Source organism: Anomaloglossus baeobatrachus, chromosome 1 (genome assembly GCF_048569485.1).
Source record: "Anomaloglossus baeobatrachus isolate aAnoBae1 chromosome 1, aAnoBae1.hap1, whole genome shotgun sequence".
NCBI lineage: Eukaryota > Metazoa > Chordata > Amphibia > Anura > Aromobatidae > Anomaloglossus > Anomaloglossus baeobatrachus.
Window position 1 is genome coordinate 111,580,519 of NC_134353.1, and position 18,343 is coordinate 111,598,861.

Genomic DNA, 18,343 nt, shown 5'->3' on the forward strand with positions numbered 1-18,343 from the left:
GATCAGAGGGGATCTGAACTCTGGGCCTACCACTAATATAGCTTAAAAAGGGGTTCTCCAGTCTTGGGAACACTGCTGTCTCCCCTGCTGCAGTTTGTTTCAAACAAACTGGCTTTACTCACCCTCCACAGGTCCAGCTCTGAGCCTTTGCGGCATTTGTTATTGTCTACAGCAGGGGTCTCAAACTCAGCTGAGTGCATGGGCCGCATATAGAAAAAAAAAATTGAGGGGGGCCGCATTATTTGCAGGACAAAGTGAACATTTTTAATGGATCCATGTTTTTTTTTCTATACATATTGGATCACTTTTTTAAACATTTTTCGCTTGTTTATTATAACAAATGTGCACTTTTTTTTGTTAAGTGTTTATACAGAAAAGCATTTTTAATGTAAAAAAAGTCATGCTTTAGGATTTTTTTTTTTTTTTACATTTTATCACCTTCTTGTAATTGTTTTACAATTAGCAGCATCATATAGTAATCTTAGCCAACATCTTGTAGTAATGTGCCCATGCTGCAGTAATGTCCCCATCCGTGTGCACTGTAGTAAGGTGCTCATCCTTGTAGTATAGTGCCCATCCTTCTGCCCTGTAGTATGTGCCCAGTAATATTGTTCCAATCTTTGTAGTATTGTGCCCAGTAATATTGTGCCCATCCTTGTAGTATTGTGGCCATCCCCGTAGTATTGTGGCCATCCCCGTAGTATTGTGGCCATCCCCGTAGTATTGTGGCCATCCCCGTAGTATTGTGGCCATCCCCGTAGTATTGTGGCCATCCCCGTAGTATTGTGGCCATCCTTCAGTAATACGCAAACAAACAAAAAAAATTCTCACCTTTCCTCCGTTCCCTGTATACCCACGATCAGTACTTGCAGAGTTTTGGATGCAGCATACTTCAGCTGCGACCAAAACCATGCTATGTACAGTAAAAGCACAGTGGGCATGGGATTTCTAAAAACCCCATGCCCACGTGTACAGCCTGCAGTGAAAACGGAACTGCGGTGCGGCTTCCAGAGGCCGCAGCATGTGAATTTTTGCTGCGGAGTCGGAAGCGTTCTCCCTAGGCAGAGCACAGCGAGGAGACCGCAGCGGCCCGAACCCCTGATCGCAGGAACGGGCAGCTACGGTCTCCCAAGGAGGAGACTTGCGGCCCCGCCGATCAGGACCCGCTGTGTTCAGGACGCAGCGGGTCCTGATCTTGAGCACGTACCTTACCTGCTTGTTGCGGCCCGTGACGATCGCAGCTCTATGCTGAGGGTCGGCGCTGGCAGGAACTTCACTGCATTTGAATCCATTTACGGTGCTGCGCAGAGGAGCTGTGTCTGGACCAATGGCTGCTGCCTGCCAATCAGATGCAAGGAAGTGACGTTGCTGTATGCAGCTGGATGCTGACGTCACCTCCTTGCATCCGATTGGCAGACAGCAGCAGCAACTTGGATAGAACTGACAGCTCCTTGCGCGGCACCGCAGATGGATTCAAATACAGTAAAGTTCCTGCCGGCGCCGACCCTCAGCATAGAGCCGCGATCATCACGGGGTCTGCGGGATGCAGCAAACAGCCTCAGGGGCCGCATGCAGCCCGCGGGCCGCGTGTTTGAGACCCCAGGTCTACAGCTTTGATAACACGTCGACAGCGCGGAAGCCAATCATTGAGCTCCTTGGTCAGAGCCACAGGCCACCTGATTGGCCGTCGCGCTGTGTGGACCTGATGTCAGCACTGTGGACAAAAACAGACACTGGGAGAAGTAGTGAGCAGGTAGACCCAGACAGGGTGAGTAAAGCACAAATGTTGTTTTTGTTTTTAAACCTAAGGCAGGGGGTAAGGGATTTTCCAAAACTGGAAAATCCCGCTTAAGACCCTGTGTGCATGGTGCATTTATTTGCCACAGTTTTGCTGGATGAATTGCTGCAGAAAATGTTCATAACCTTTCTGCAGTCATTCCCCAGCAAAACCTATGGTAAAAAAAATGCTGTGCGCACTGCGTTTTTTTTTTTTTTTTCCCCTACAGGTTTTGCTGCAGAATTTCTGCAGGAAAAAGAATGTGCTTGTCACTTCTTTTCTGTAGGTACTTGCGGGTTTTGCCATAGATAATGGTAAAAAAAAACGCAAGGATAAAACCGCGGCAAAAAAGGGGGCGGTATTCTGCAGAGGGTGCAGATTTTTCTTAAGAAAAGTCCATTTTCTAGTGCGCACAGGGCCTTATTTGGGTCAGGATCTGATGTGATGGAGGTCGCTCCAGACTCGTGTAATCGGGGTTCATGACTGTAATAATATACCTACGAAGGTCTTGTGTCCAACTCCTGTTATCTGTCACACGTCCGTCTATCTGTACAGTCGAGTAACTATCTTTCATTTACAGCCATACTCCGTGATCCATCTTAATCTGTGTGCAGGGATTATGGTCACTGCCTCCCACAACCCTAAGCAGGACAATGGATACAAGGTATGACCTGCTTCTCTCTGCACCTCATCATTAGGTCCAAAGGTATGATCCAATACAGTCTTGTCTCCACCTGCCAACAGTTTATCATATGACGGACTGCACAAAACCCAACACATATCACATAGTGTCCAGTGGTACCTTTGACAAAGGAAAAAAAAATAAATTTAATATGCTATTATTTATCTTGTATGTAGTAGTTGCCCCCCAGGAACACGCGATGGATATAAATTCCCAATGCTGCTCCCTGCGCAAGCTGCCATGTGTAAGCCCCATACTGTACTGCTTTACTTCTCCATACAGCTGTGATCTGCTCTCCCCGGTGCTGGCACTGATACTGCCCATGTGATCTGCTCTCCCCGGTACTGGCACTGATACTGCCCATGTGATCTGCTCTCCCCGGTGCTGGCACTGATACTGCTCATGTGATCTGCTCTCCCCGGCGCAGGCACTGATATTGCCCATGTGATCTGCTCTCCCCTGTGTTGGCACTGATACTGCCCTTGTGGTCTGCTCTCCCCGGTGCTGGCACTGATACTGCCCATGTGATCTGCTCTCCCCGGTGGTGGCACTGATACTGCCCATGTGATCTACTCTCCCAGTTTCCTGCCTCGTCTGTTGTATTTGATCTCCTCCCTCTCTATACACTGGTTAAATCTGTGATTGTCCCCTGCACTGCAGACAGCGTGTGCTCTCCTCCCTGTCTATACACTGCGCTTACTTCTGTGATTGTCCCTTGCATTGCAGACAGCGTGTGCTCTCCTCCCTATGTAGTAAGCTATGTAAGTGGCAAAAAACAGTTTTCAACAAAAACCTACTAAACATTTGTGCAGTCTATGAATTTGTTGTAAGAAATAGAATTGCCTCCATCAGATCCTCCTTCGCAGATGACCTCAAATCTGACCTAATAATTTTAAGGCTAGAGAACAACCTCTCTACACACACTAACTTGGGTTGGAGGCAAAGCCGTAACCACATGGGAAACATCTCTAACAATTTCCGGGTATAAAGGAATTGCCTCATGCACAGTCAGTTTTGATGAATGGTTGAATTTTTCTATTTCTTTGAGAGCAAGTGAAAATTTTACTGAAATCTGGTCAATCTGCTGCTATAGGAGACGGAGTGAAATATTTTTCCTTGCGGCAACGCTTTGCCTGCTCTATGTCATCCAAATACTTGTCAAAGTTAAACTCCTCATCTGAAGAGGATGAAGATATGGCAGCAGTAGTACTGTCAGGACCCAAGTCCTCTTGCACCTGGCAGTCCTGTAGCCGCTCATCCTAACTGCTAGTGCTACCTCGGTCAGAGCTTCTTTTCCTTTAGTAAGCTGTTGATCATCAAGTAGTATATGATGACTTGGGTCCACATAAACAGCTGCCAGAAGAATTTTATTTTCCAATAGCTGTGTCTCTCTGCGTTTCATTGAAGCAGAAATGCCATCTGGGATTAAACCTCCTCTTTGGGACAGGCAAAATAGCAAGTTCTTCCACTCCCTTATGAAAATGCCAGGAGTTAAATCCTCAGCTTGTAATTTTTTAGTCACGGTAAATGGGTGATTAAGCAATTCCTTCAATCCAGCCACCTGTGTCCATTGACCTTCATTTAGGGTTACCTGAGGGTTCACCATAAATTTGAAAACATTATTATTTATGAGCTCAAAAACCTTTCAGGTTATGCGGTTTGTTAAAAAGCTGATCTGCTTTTGCAGCTGAAAAACGTATCCTCAAAAAACACAGCAAAAACGCTGCGTGTGAATGTAGCCTTAGATCAGGAATAGAACAGACATTTATAGGACATTTTATTACTTTCCCAAATTCCTATGAAAAAATATTCAGCACATTCTGCATTGCACTACTGTCCCCAATTTATTATATATTTTAGGAGTTGGAGTCGGTCCATTTTATACCGACTCCACCAAAATGAACACCGACTCCGACTCCACGGCCCTGCTTACCAGAAAGCTGCAGGCCTGTCTCTGTCGCTTACTCTTCTTTTTCCCTTTCTTCTCATTTATTGAGATGGTAGTTACCCTTGAACACTTATGCTTTGAGAAAAGCAGAGAGAGGGGCAGAGCAGGCGCCAGTAAGGTAGATAACTGCAGTCGGCCCCGAGTTGGCTGTCGGATCTGATCTGTGCTCTCAGAAATGTATCTAATAGACGAGTCTACAAATCCTCTCCGGATGCCATTCCTGTTGTCAAAGCCCCTAACGTCCTGTCACATCTAGTTCTGCTGCTGCCAAGTTTCCTCCGTCCGCTCAGACTTCTCTTTGAGGCCACCATAGACTTGGCGCAGAAGAGTCTAGGCTGTGACCCGTCCTTCCTACAATACGTCCCGTGACATTGTATCATCATATATTTTCGCTTTCTGCTGTAGGTTTATTGGGAGAACGGAGCTCAGATAATTTCTCCCCACGACAAAGGTATCGCTGTGGCCATTGAGGAGAATCTGAAGCCGTGGCCTCAAGCCTGGGACGACGCGCTCATCGATGGCAGCCCCCTCCTTAAAGATCCCTACTGCTCCATAAACAAGGATTATTTTTCTGACATACAGACACATTGCTACCACAGGTAAACCATGTCCTAATAATACCCTAATAATAATAAGAGACACTAAGGGTCTCCACCTATTCCTCATGGACGCTCAGTACGGCAGAGCATGCATTTGTTCTCCAATGGGTGCGGGGAGTAAGCTGCTGCCGCACCTCTGGTGGTGCCTTATGTCTCTTAAGGGGGTTTTCCCTTTCAACTTTTTACTACTTAATAATGGCCGTGTTATAAGTAATAGAATCTGGGTCCAGCTCTGTGTCTCCGGCTCTGCTCCGGGGATTGTGTGCAGGCTGGTGATGTCACGATAACGGCGGTGTAGCCAATCATTGGGCTCAGCGGAGGACGGTACAAGCTGCAGAGACCTGTGATTGGCTGCAGCGCTTTCGTCGTGAAGTTATTGCTGGAGCACAATAACCAGAGCAGTGGTGAGGACACAGTGCTGGAGGGGGTGGGGGAAGCCGGCTGCTGATAGGATTTATATACTGCAATCCACCCCGCCGGATAACTGACATCCGCCAGCAGAGGGGGCCGAGAAGTCTCCATATACGTTGATGGTTGTCTGGTGCCGCTGATGTATAATGTATACAGCCTCCCTCCATGCTGAACAGAAGGCGGCTGTCCAGTCTTTATACCTCCTATGGGGCCAAGTTCTGAAACTTTCTGATGTTCTTTGAATTTCAGTTTCTCATCGCTCTCTGCTTGCAGTCAGTAAATGGAAAATGCATGGTTTTCCATTTTCAGAAGAAACCCTGTTCTTTTTCCGCTGCTTGCACAGGTGCAGGGAGCATCACCAGGAGCTCACTGATATCACCTTTATGGCATAATAACACTTAATGCACTTTCTGTCTGAGAACCCTGCCCCGCCCACAGCCATTTGTTTCTCTTCACATATATAGCTTGGTCCTTTGCTTCCCATACAGAGCAAGTTTTTTAACTGCAGGTGAGGTTACATATAGGTTAGGGATCCCAAAAATAGAGATTACCTTGGTGTGGTTGTGGGGCTCTTTTGATCAATACAATGGCTAAACATCTCTTTTATATTCCTATTATTCATAGCAGTTATGCATATTCCATTTTTTTCACTTTTTCAGGTAGTTCATTGTATTTTTCAGTCTAGTATTCCCATAGCAGTTTTGCTTTTCATCATTTTCAGATACATTGTGACTGGTGTGCAACTCTTCATCCTATTGTATCTTTATGGCATAATGACTGGCTGCACCCTAATGTCTGATCAGCGGGGTCCAGTTACCTCTAGAAGTTCCGGCACCCATTTTTTGCAGAAGCGGCGGTGCATGTTCAGTCACTCTCCATTATTGGGTTAGTCCTATCTCCATAGATGGCTATTAATGTATAGAGCTGGTAAATACAAGCAATAGTGCAGTTTGCTGCTTATTACAATTTTCAGCCATTATTTGAAATATTAACAATTATTTCTTTATTGCAGCTTGTTTCCTTGGTAATCGACCACTGCTGCAAGACAGCAGACCGTGCGCGGTGCTGACCAGTGATCTGAAGGCGGCCAGTCACTGCCGTCTGCTGCTGGCTTTGTATTCCGGCCAGGTTTAGCGCAGTGGTGGTGTCTCCTAGGCAACAAGCTGTAAACAAAAGTGGTATCCGCTAAAGAATGGCCACAAAATGTAATAAATGGTGGTTTCATAAGTCCTTATTTCCAACTACTAGCTAATAACATCCATCTATGAAGATGCAATTAACCCTTTAAAGTCTATTCTGAGGACTAGAGATCAGACCACCAATGATCAGCAATGAGTGATGCCATCATTGACCACACATGAACGTGTACCAGCTCTCGGCCGGTCGTTGTATTCTTTACGTGTTACCTGACCTGCTGCTTTCTCTGTATATTTGCTGCTGTGTTCTGTATTTCTTTTCATGATCGTGTCTTTGTTTCAGGGACATAAACCAGGGCTCCCAGCTGAAGTTCGTGCACACGTCTGTACATGGCGTGGGCCACCAGTTTGTCCAGTCTGCGTTCCAGGCTTTCAGCTTCAGCCCCCCACTCGCTGTCCCGGAACAAAAGGACCCAGATCCGGAATTTCCTACAGTAAAATACCCCAATCCTGAAGAGGGCAAAGGAGTTCTGGTATAAGCCTTTATCTCTGTCCTCTATGTACTTCTCCCCTTTTGTCAGATGCAAACTTCATAGTATGTAGAGTAGAAAAGAAAGGTCCTATCCATATAAATGCCCCTTGGCAGTCCTGCCTCTGAGCGTTGTCCGGCTGATCTGCTCACTCAGCCTGACAGGTTTCCAACATGGCACGGATCAGGACTGAAACAAGTTTCCAGCCTGTAAAATCCTTATCCTCCATCTTTATTTCTACAGCTTTATTTTACTCTTTAGGTACTATCCTCTAGTTGTATCATCCAACATATTGTAGACAGATCTCAGTCCTGTTGGATTGTACCTGGAGCCTAAAGGGTACTTTACACACAACGATATCGCTAACGATATATCGTCGGGGTCACGGTGTTCGTGACGCACATCTGACGCCGTTAGCGATATTGTTGTGTGTGTCAACGATCAACAATTTTTGACGTTTTTGCGATCGTTGACACGTCGCTCATTTTCATAATATCGTTGGTGGTGCATGCCGCTGGTTGTTCGTCGCTCCTGCGGCATCACACATCACTATGTGTGACACCGCAGAAACGACTCACATCTCCTTACCTGCGTCCACTGGCAATAAGGAAGGAGGTGGGCGGCATGTTCCGGCCGCTCATCTCCGGCCGCTTAGTGACGCCGCTGTGATGCCGAACGAACCGCCCCCTTAAAGGAGAGATTGTTTGGTGTCTCCAGCGACGTCGCTGAACAGGTATGTGCGTGTGACGCTGCCGTAGTGATATTGTTTGCTACAGCAGCGATCACCCCCATGACGAAACAGCGACGGGGGCGGGTGCTATCGCTAGCAATGTAGCAGCTTGTAAAGCACTCTGAAGGCTTTGGAAATAAGATGCATGAAAAGGTTTTCATCTGAATCTGCCAGAAACTCTCAGCTTGTTGTTAATACAGCATCTGTCCACCAGATGGCAGTGTTGAGTAGTAGGTAATATGGGGGTAGCAGAGCACTGTGCTGTGCCGCCATCAGTTCCGTGTACACGAGAACTTCCATTCTGATCATTTTGGTTTTGTTGCCGTTTTCCGAGACCCGTACCAGTTTTAATTTTGACATTGAGCTGTGTTAGGGCTTTGTTTTTGTAGTATTGATACCATTTTAGGGTAAACATGACATTTGATCGCTTCAGTTACAACAACCACAATTTTGACTTTTAGCCATCACGTTAATTATTATTAGATTTATTATCCATATATTATAATTAATAAATATATATATATATATATATATATATATATATATATATATATATATATATATATATATATATATATATATATATATATATATATATATATATATATATATATATATATATAACATATAATGAAAAATGCATGTATGAAATATTATTTGTGATCACTTAGCAAACTTGAACCTGCGGATAATCACCCATACTATATACTGCAACATTACCATATATCGTGAAATCACGGTTCTCCTATATAGCTGGGCTGGGCCTCTTTGGACGACCAAAAGATGGTTACGGGGTCTTCAGGAGGCCTCTAGATGCCATGGCATCCCATCTATTACCTGTGAACGTGGCAGGGAATAGATGGCACCGATGATGGTGCCATTTAAATACTGGTGTCAGAAATTGACAGTGACATTTAAATAAAGCCGCCTCAATCAGAGCGCACACTGTTTTCTTCTGTTACCGCCATTTGTCGGCCATGACATGGCGCGAGCTCGACCCACTGCATACATAGGGACCTCACCTGTGACGTACTATTCCATCATATTTAGGGAAAGGTTTGAACAGTCCTGTGAAAATCCATGTCAGGATGGCTGTAGAATCCAGATATTAAGGAAATGGCTCATGATTCCACCTGTAATCGGTCACCTTCCCGCCATCTGACTGACAGCTGCAGCTTGTACTGAGCAGTGTGAGATCAGATCTCAGCAGGGAGGAGGGACCCTGAGGCGTTGTCAGGTTGGCTGTGCGGTGATTCAATTTAAACCTTCAAATTGAATTACACATTCTGACATTTATTCTCAAAATAAGTACAACAGCCTCATCAGGTCTAAGAAATAAATGATGTATGCAGTTTGCTGTGTGAAATCTGGTTCACAGCTAGTACAGTGCTATATAAGGATCACACTGCCGTGCCATAGTGAATATTTTCCCAGCGCCCCCCCCACTAATGGGATCCTGTGTACATAAAGTGACGTTTACTTGGGGTGTTATTGCTAAGAAAATACCAGTGAATTTAGCCATGTATCAGACGCTGATGATATTTCTGGTTACTTATCTCCTCTTCAATTCTGTATTGTTTAGAAATTATCCTTTGAGTTGGCTGATAAAGAAGGGGCCCGGATAATCCTGGCTAACGATCCCGACGCTGACCGGCTGGCTGTAGCGGAGAAGCAGGAGAGGTGAGCACAGAGCCGCTGTTATAGGTGCCTGGGGGTTTACTATAGATCGGCTTTGTATTATAGGATATTGCTGTGTGGGTGCTGGTCTGATCCCCATCCCAGTTATTAGGACTCCGTCAGTGAAGGGTTATGGGATCGATGAAGCCATCTTCAATTTGGGTCTTTTTTTTTCATGCATGTAATTTGATCTGAAAAAAACATTTTTGCAGTTAGATGTCATTAAAAATGTTGCCCCCTTTGCCTCTTGTGTAGCCTTTGTGTTGCACTGGCTATTGCTGGCTGCAGATCGAGTCAACTGAGAATCCATCAGTGGGTTCGTTATGGCGGTCTGACTAGGGAGACTCTTTTCTGTTTTTTTTTCTGCGCTCCTCTTGGCTGATTTATGACCACAGATCATATTAATGATGAATGTGCAGGAAAACAAAGGGCCTGTAAAAGCCAAATGGTGCTAAATTTGGCATGAAACACGACTGAAAAAATGAATTTCAGCCAAAGTACATGTACCGTATTTTTCGTTTTGTAAAACGCACCCCAAATTTGATGAAAAAAAGGTAAAAAAAAAATATGGGGTCCATTTTATAATCCAGTGGTGTTTTATCAGAGGGGGCAGCAGCGGAGTGGGGGTCACAGGAGGCAGGGGCGGTACTGGAGTGCTGCAATGCTGCCAATGTTACAGAGGGGGCCCAGATACTCACTACAGGCGCTGCTCTGTGCGGAGCTGGTGACGCGGCTCTGCTCTGTGCGGAGCTGGTGACGCGGCTCTGCTCTGTGCGGAGCTGGTGACGCGGCTCTGCTCTGTGCGGAGCTGGTGACGCGGCTCTGCTCTGTGCGGGGCTGGTGACGCGGCTCTGCTCTGTGCGGGGCTGGTGACGCGGCTCTGCTGTGTGCGGGGCTGGTGACGCGGCTCTGCTGTGTGCGGGGCTGGTGACGCGGCTCTGCTGTGTGCGGGGCTGGTGACGCGGCTCTGCTGTGTGCGGGGCTGGTGACGCGGCTCTGCTGTGTGCGGGGCTGGTGACGCGGCTCTGCTGTGTGCGGGGCTGGTGACGCGGCTCTGCTGTGTGCGGGGCTGGTGACGCGGCTCTGCTGTGTGCGGGGCTGGTGACGCGGCTCTGCTGTGTGCGGGGCTGGTGACGCGGCTCTGCTGTGTGCGGGGCTGGTGACGCGGCTCTGCTGTGTGCGGGGCTGGTGACGCGGCTCTGCTGTGTGCGGGGCTGGTGACGCGGCTCTGCTGTGTGCGGGGCTGGTGACGCGGCTCTGCTGTGTGCGGGGCTGGTGACGCGGCTCTGCTGTGTGCGGGGCTGGTGACGCGGCTCTGCTGTGTGCGGGGCTGGTGACGCGGCTCTGCTCTGTGCGGAGCTGGTGACGCGGCTCTGCTCTGTGCGGGGCTGGTGACGCGGCTCTGCTCTGTGCGGGGCTGGTGACGCGGCTCTGCTGTGTGCGGGGCTGGTGACGCGGCTCTGCTGTGTGCGGGGCTGGTGACGCGGCTCTGCTGTGTGCGGGGCTGGTGACGCGGCTCTGCTGTGTGCGGGGCTGGTGACGCGGCTCTGCTGTGTGCGGGGCTGGTGACGCGGCTCTGCTGTGTGCGGGGCTGGTGACGCGGCTCTGCTGTGTGCGGGGCTGGTGACGCGGCTCTGCTGTGTGCGGGGCTGGTGACGCGGCTCTGCTGTGTGCGGGGCTGGTGACGCGGCTCTGCTGTGTGCGGGGCTGGTGACGCGGCTCTGCTGTGTGCGGGGCTGGTGACGCGGCTCTGCTGTGTGCGGGGCTGGTGACGCGGCTCTGCTGTGTGCGGGGCTGGTGACGCGGCTCTGCTGTGTGCGGGGCTTGTGACGCGGCTCTGCTGTGTGCGGTGCTGGTGACGGGAGTGGGAGACGGTGAATCACCGGCCATTCTGAAGAAGTCGGTGGTCAGGGCTTCAAACAATGGCGGCTGGAGTCAGCGCGTGCGCCGATGAGAGCTTGAGCTGAGAGCTCCGTCTGCGCATACGCTGACTCTAGGCGCCATTATTTGAAGCCCTGACCGTCAACCGCCGACATCTTCAGAATGACCGCCCGCAGAACAGAGCAGCTCCATGCAGAGCCACACAGACCAGAGTGGGCAGCACACCGCATAGCATCACCCCTGCCTCCTTTGACCACTCTTCACCACCCCCTGGTAAACTACATTGGGATTTTAAGACGCACCCCTCATTTTCCTCCCAAATGTTTGGGAGAAAAAGTACGTCTTATAATCCGAAAAATACGATATTTAATTAAATAAAAAAAAAAATGTGCAAAAATGTGGAAACCCTACACAATAGAAACTAAAAGGTCTTTGTCAGATCCCCAACAGATCTTAGACAAGTCTATGGCAAAATCCCTTTAAAAACCCCATAACTAGAGCATATTGATAAAAAGTATCAAAAATGGGGGGGGGACATAAAGCAAATCAGTTTTTTGTACATTTATTAACTCCTTATTGACTAACAGCTAACACCTCGCCCCAAAGGTTTTGGCATATCAGGTAATTGGATGCAGTCTTATTTTCTGACAGTAAGAAAATGGTAAGAGATCGTAAGAACATTTTCTGTCACATGGAGATTGTAATTGCAATATTTTTTGGAATACAAGGTGCATTGTGCGGAACGGGGCTGTTGAGCGTGCGCGGAGTGTGCAGCAGTGATGTATGTGTGTGCGCTGCAGAGAGTGTGCATGTGTGTGTAATACACCCTGCAGGGACACGCTACTAATAGATTTAGTACTATTTTACATTTCATTCATGCATTATAGCACCACTGCAGCATGTTTTATATTGCACCACTGTAGTGGTTCTTTAACCCCTTCAGCCCCGGGGCACTTTACGTTTTTGTGTTTTTGTTTTTTGCTCCCCTTCTTCCAAGAGCTGTAACTTTTTTTATTTTTCTGTCAATCTGGCCATATGAGGGCTTGTTTTTTGTGGGACAAGTTGTACTTTTAAATGAAACCATAAGTTTTACCATATGGTGTACTGGAAAAGAGCAAAAAAATTCCAAGTGTGGAAAAACTGCAAAAAAAGTGTGGTGGCACAATAGTTTTTGGGATGTTTTATTCACGGTGTTCACTATATGGTAAAATTGATGTGTGGGTATGATGCCTGAGGTCGGTGCGAGTTTGTAGACACCAAACATGTATAGGTTTACTTGTATCTAAGGGGTTAAAAAAAATTCACAAGCTTGTCCAATAAAAGTGGCGTACGTTTTGCGCCATTTTCCAAAACACGTAGCGTTCTCATTTTTCGGGATCTATGGCTCAGTGACGGCTTATTTTTTGCGTCTCGAGCTGTCGTTTCGAATGGTACCATTTTTGTGCAGATGCTACGTTTTGATCGCTTGTTATTGCATTTTGCGTAAAACTTGCGGCGACCAAAAAACGTAATTTTGGCGTTTGGAATTTTTTTTGCCACTACGCCGTTTACTGATCAGATTAATTGATTTTATAGTTTGATAGATCGGGCATTTCTGAACGCGGCGATACCAAATATGTGTATATTTATTTATTTTTTAACCCTTTAATTTTCAATGGGGGAAAGGGGGTGATTTGAACTTTTACGGTTTTGTTTTTTTTAAACTTTTTTCTTTACTTTTTTTTATTTTATTTTACTAGTCGCCATAGGGAGTTATATGGATCAGCAATCCGATCACTCTTGTCTATCTGCTGATCACAGCTGTACAGCTGTAAACAGCAGATAGTCACTTCCTGCTTCCCTGCCCTCCGGGTCGGGTGAAAACGAAAGTGAAACCTCATAGCTGCAGGCGTCATCACATGACCCTCTGCTACCATGGCAACCACCGAAAGTCACGTGATCACTCACGTGCCTTCCGGTGGGGGCGGCGGTAAGTGAAAATCTTCACCGCACGTATATACATCTCACTGCCAGACTTTGGCAGCGAGATGTAAGGGGTTAATGTTACGGGTGGAATGCGATTCCACTCGTAACATGCAGGCACACATGTCAGCTGTTGAAAACAGCTGATATGTGTGCCGATCAACGCCGGGGGTGGGGCTTAAAGGGACACGCTTCATCACTGATATATCCGTCCATGGTCGTGAAGGGGTTAAATGTTAGTCTCCTGTCTTATACGCACCTGCCGCTGTCTTCATTTTTTTCCAGATTGCTCACATCTGTCTCAGCGATTTGTGACTTGCCGGCTGCTGCAGTGTTTCATGGAGCGGGCCAGAGGTCACAACTCAATATAAGTCTATGAGAGCCTCGTTCTGGCTCCCATAGACTTACATTGGGAGCCTGTGACGTAACTTCTGGCCAGTCAGAAGTTATGGGCACAAGATGGTGCTGCGCGACCAGAAAGGCAGTCACCAATGTGAATTGTGACTGACACTATGTTGAGCGCCATGGATTGCCGCATCCAGTGCTTCCATGCGCTACGCACAGGCAGCAGGGTCGCTCCCCTGCGAGTAATGAAGCTGTGCCACTGCCCGCCATATATATTCACCCCTTTATTATAATGCAGAGGTGAATGCACTGAGGTCTGTATATCTCACCTCCTTTCGGAGGGTCCATGATGGTGAGGCGGGGGCATCCTCAGCCCGTCCTTCTCCCCCCGTGGTTGTTATGGAGATGGCACATTGCAGACGTAAATCTTCAGGGCTCCTTGTTTTATTAATCAATGGGATAGATCCGCAGTGACGCACAGATCCACTCCTGAGAATGAATTACTGCGCTCTGCAGTCCCCGCAGGAGAACGACACATCGAGTATTAATGATCTCCTGCCGCCACACAGCACGTTACATATGTATGAGCACGCTGAGCGGCTGTGAGCGGGGTGCACCACTGCTGTGGAACTACAATGCCCAGCTCACCCTGTCATCCCGCCATACAAGTAACAGTATTGTAATATCCTGCTGATCAGTGGGGACTACTATATCCATGCCAACGCTAATAAGGGGAGTAATGATCGGTTGACCAGACCCTGCCTGCACTGCAGATGTAACAATCACTGATCTCGGGGAGACCAGCCAGATAAAACACTGCCGGCAGCCAGCAAAGGCGCTCAACACAGTGAAATCCTAGGTGCATTGCCCCCTGGGAAGTATGCAAATCAAAAAAGGTCCGTGGAGTCTCTGTTAGGAGGTGGTTATGGAGGTCTCCTTAAAAAGAGCCACTCCTTGGCTAGGTCCTTCCCAGAGGGATATCTGGCTATTTTCTGTGTCGAGACTCCTAACAGAGGCTCCATGGACCTTTTTTGATTTGCCCTGCAGAGGTGCAGAGCATGCTTGTACTTGTAGTCCACTGCTGAGCTGCAGACATGGGGGGGAAGGGGGGTCTGTTTGGCATCCATCTTTACTTGTTGACCATTATTTGCTGGGTCTTCATTGCCGCGGTCTGCAGAGGACTGGAGGGATGTGAATCTCCAGACATTGTAGAACCTGAATAATCTTGCTGGAATTTGTGGTTCTACAGCAGAACATATGAAAAGATGAGAACCGGGTGTTAGTAGATGAATAAGAGTGAGAATAATATGAGGTAGCAAACAAGTGCAATAACTAATACAGTGACAGCCTGGTACAGGGGAGACACCCTGCCCCCAAGAGCTGGCAATCTACAAAGGACGGTGGCCATAGACCGTAAGCAAAGGTAGGATGTCAAGTCTCCAATCTACAATTTATGACGAGGGGGCCGGTTTTCAGGTGCTATTGAATGTAGCTGAGAGTCTCACCAGTTGGAGTAGCAGGTTCCAGAGTATGGCAGATGTACGGGAAAGAAGCAGCCGAAAGCAAAGAGGACGACGACTTGTGAGGACCGGAGATAACAAGCTTTTTCTCAAGTTCTTAACTGGGTAAAATTACACAGTGCATAGAAAAATGAGCAACTTTGCAATTTACATCTTATTAAAAATCTTTTTAGTCCAGTTGTGTACGGTTTGTTTCTTAGGTTACCGGTTACTGCTGTAGTCTATCAGAAGTGGCCGCCGTCCAGGACAAGGAGTGAACACTTGCAAGCTCTTTGTTATACAGCTTGTAAGCGCTGCTCTGAAGCTAACTGGTTGCTTGATGTGTGCAGCTTCAATGTCTGTGTGCCTTTGCAATGCCCTCAGTAAGGGAGATCGCATAGTTGAGGCCAGCAGTGTAATGAACGTGTGCTACACGGCAAGCGGGAGGCTGGGGAGCGGGGAGGCTGGGGAGCGGGGAGGCTGGGGAGCGGGGAGCGGGGAGGCTGGGGAGCGGGGAGGCTGGGGAGCGGGAGGCTGCTGAAGAATGAGGATAGCAAAACTATCGGTGTGAGGAGTTCGTGGGATATTGGAGGGGAATGGTTTAAGGACAGCATTATGAGGAGCAGGAGGATATACACTACATAGATATACTCTAGAGATGGGTATATTTCGCAGGTATAACCCCCTCTTCTTTTCCTCCTGCTTTATCATATCATATTACTAACTCTCCATAACCCTTCACTCCTATCTCCTGCTACCCCCCCCTCTCACCCCCCACACACACACACACACACACTTAAAGGATTGTCCTAATCTTTAGGAGTGCACCACTCCCCTGACTGCTGGATTCCTGCTTACCGGGAAGTGGGCACTCCCGAATGATTGACAGTTTGGACTAAGGGCATTGTCACTCATTTGGCCTGGACCGTGCACACTCCCACCTCGAGAGTGGAGGCAGCTTTAGAAGCTGTATGTATTGTATTTATGTATGTATGTATGTATATATACGTGTGCATGTTTGCTATATACATGAATTCTCCATTAACTGGTCTTATAAGAACGATTACTTGAGTATAAGTGATCATTTCGTGTGGCTAAGTATTCACCAATCATCGAGTGTTCATGGCTTTTCTTTGCCAGCGGTGATTGGAGAGTCTTTTCTGGCAATGAGCTTGGCGCTCTTCTCGGCTGGTGGATCTTTACCTGCTGGAAAGAGCAGAACCCAGACCCAAATGCGGTGAAGAACGTGTACATGCTGGCGAGCACCGTCTCCTCCAAGATCCTCCGAGCCATTGCTGTGCAGGAAGGCTTTCACTTTGAGGTACTCTATAGCTGGGCTCACCGCTGCCTCTCCACGGTCAACATGATACTGTAGTATGAAATATACTCATTTCTTCTCTTCCTCACAGGAAACACTGACTGGATTTAAGTGGATGGGAAATAGAGCAAAGGAGCTGATTGACCAGGGGAAAACTGTTTTATTTGCCTTTGAGGAAGCAATAGGTGAGAGCTGATGACTAGTGATGAGCGAGCACTACCATGCTCCAATATACGTTATCCGTATGATGAGCGAGCACTACCATGCTCCAATATACGTTCTCCGTAATGATGAGCGAGCACTACCATGCTCTAATATATGTTGTCTGTAGTGATGAGCGAGCACTACCATGCTCCAATATACATTGTCTGTAGTGATGAGCGAGCACTACCATGCTCCAATATACGTTATCCGTATGATGAGCGAGCACTACCATGCTCCAATATACATTGTCTGTAGTGATGAGCGAGTACTACCATGCTCCGCACTCCTAACGAGCAGTCGGATGGGTGCGACTCGAGCACCCAGAATAATGGAAGTCACAGGGAAAGTTGAGCATTTTTTCCTGAAGATCTTCTGGAAAAATGCTTCAGTTTCCCATTGACTTCCATTATTCTTGGTACTTGAATCAAGTCCGACCTGCTCGTTTTGAGTCTTGAGCATGGTAGTGTTCGCTCATCACTACTGACAAGGTATATTGGAGCATGTGGAGCAGATGGGTCAACAGAAGGTGCAGAAGTCGTATTATTCCTCTTTGGCTTTTCCAGATTTCTCTGATACAGTGTTTGCTTCAGGGATTATCAGTAAATCATGATCTGTGCGTTATTCTAGCACCTACAGGGCTCGGCTACTTTATCTTTATGATGTGTTTTGGCGTCATGACGGTGGCACTAATATACAGGCATTACAGGTTCTCCGGTGAAGCACTGCCGGCTTCTTTGTGCCACCTTCCTCACAGACTGCACCATGCATTGCTTCTCATGCTCAGTTTTTGGGAGGTTTTAGAGGTCTAAAACCTGCCCCTCCCCCCAATCATAATCCTATATTGAGATGCCATCTTTTTATGATATTGAAGGGAACATGCAGCATTTTGTGTATTCACAGCTCAAGAACTTCTTGATCGTTCCACATTCTCGCATTAGACTTGGATCTCAGATCTATTAGATCCACTTTGCACATTTGACTTGCACGTTTCGAGTTTGAGTGCAATGTCTGGATCAGCATAGGGTCTCCTGAGCCAAACGCAACAGTCTTACAAATGCCAATGAGGTGGTCCAGACATCACAGTCTGTAACCGGTCTGTAAACGTCAGATGTGAGCAGTGTCGGAGCAGATCCTGTACACAGTGTCGGAGCAGATCCTGTACACAGTGTCGGAGCAGATCCTGTACACAGTGTCGGAGCAGATCCTGTACACAGTGTCGGAGCAGATCCTGTACACAGTGTCGGAGCAGAGCCTGTACACAGTGTCGGAGCAGATCCTGTACACAGTGTCGGAGCAGATCCTGTACACAGTGTCGGAGCAGATCCTGTACACAGTGTCGGAGCAGATCCTGTACACAGTGTCGGAGCAGATCCTGTACACAGTGTCGGAGCAGATCCTGTACACAGTGTCGGAGCAGATCCTGTACACAGTGTCGGAGCAGATCCTGTACACAGTGTCAATCAGTTGGAATTTGTGGCAAAATAATTGAAAAAACTAATATTTGTACACCTGGATCTATTAGCCCAATTAATGGTGTTCTAATTCCCTTTGGAGCTTTGGCTTTGGTCACATTGTACCCTGTCTGCTGAACAGATTTCCATACTACTATCATAGTTCTAGTGGAAATTCGCAAAGAAAATGTCC

At 47.4% G+C, this 18,343-nt stretch overlaps 1 protein-coding gene across 1 annotated transcript in view; it reads left to right on the top strand.

Moving 5' to 3' along the window:
• The window catches only part of PGM2 (phosphoglucomutase 2), a 50,820-nt gene that overhangs the window by 22,699 nt on the left and 9,778 nt on the right, over window positions 1–18,343 (top strand). The window contains exons 5-10 of the mRNA XM_075346955.1: window positions 2,358–2,441; window positions 4,813–5,006; window positions 6,897–7,086; window positions 9,396–9,493; window positions 16,318–16,498; window positions 16,587–16,680. Coding sequence (XP_075203070.1) covers window positions 2,358–2,441; window positions 4,813–5,006; window positions 6,897–7,086; window positions 9,396–9,493; window positions 16,318–16,498; window positions 16,587–16,680 — 841 coding nt within the window. The remainder of the gene's footprint in view (window positions 1–2,357; window positions 2,442–4,812; window positions 5,007–6,896; window positions 7,087–9,395; window positions 9,494–16,317; window positions 16,499–16,586; window positions 16,681–18,343) is intronic.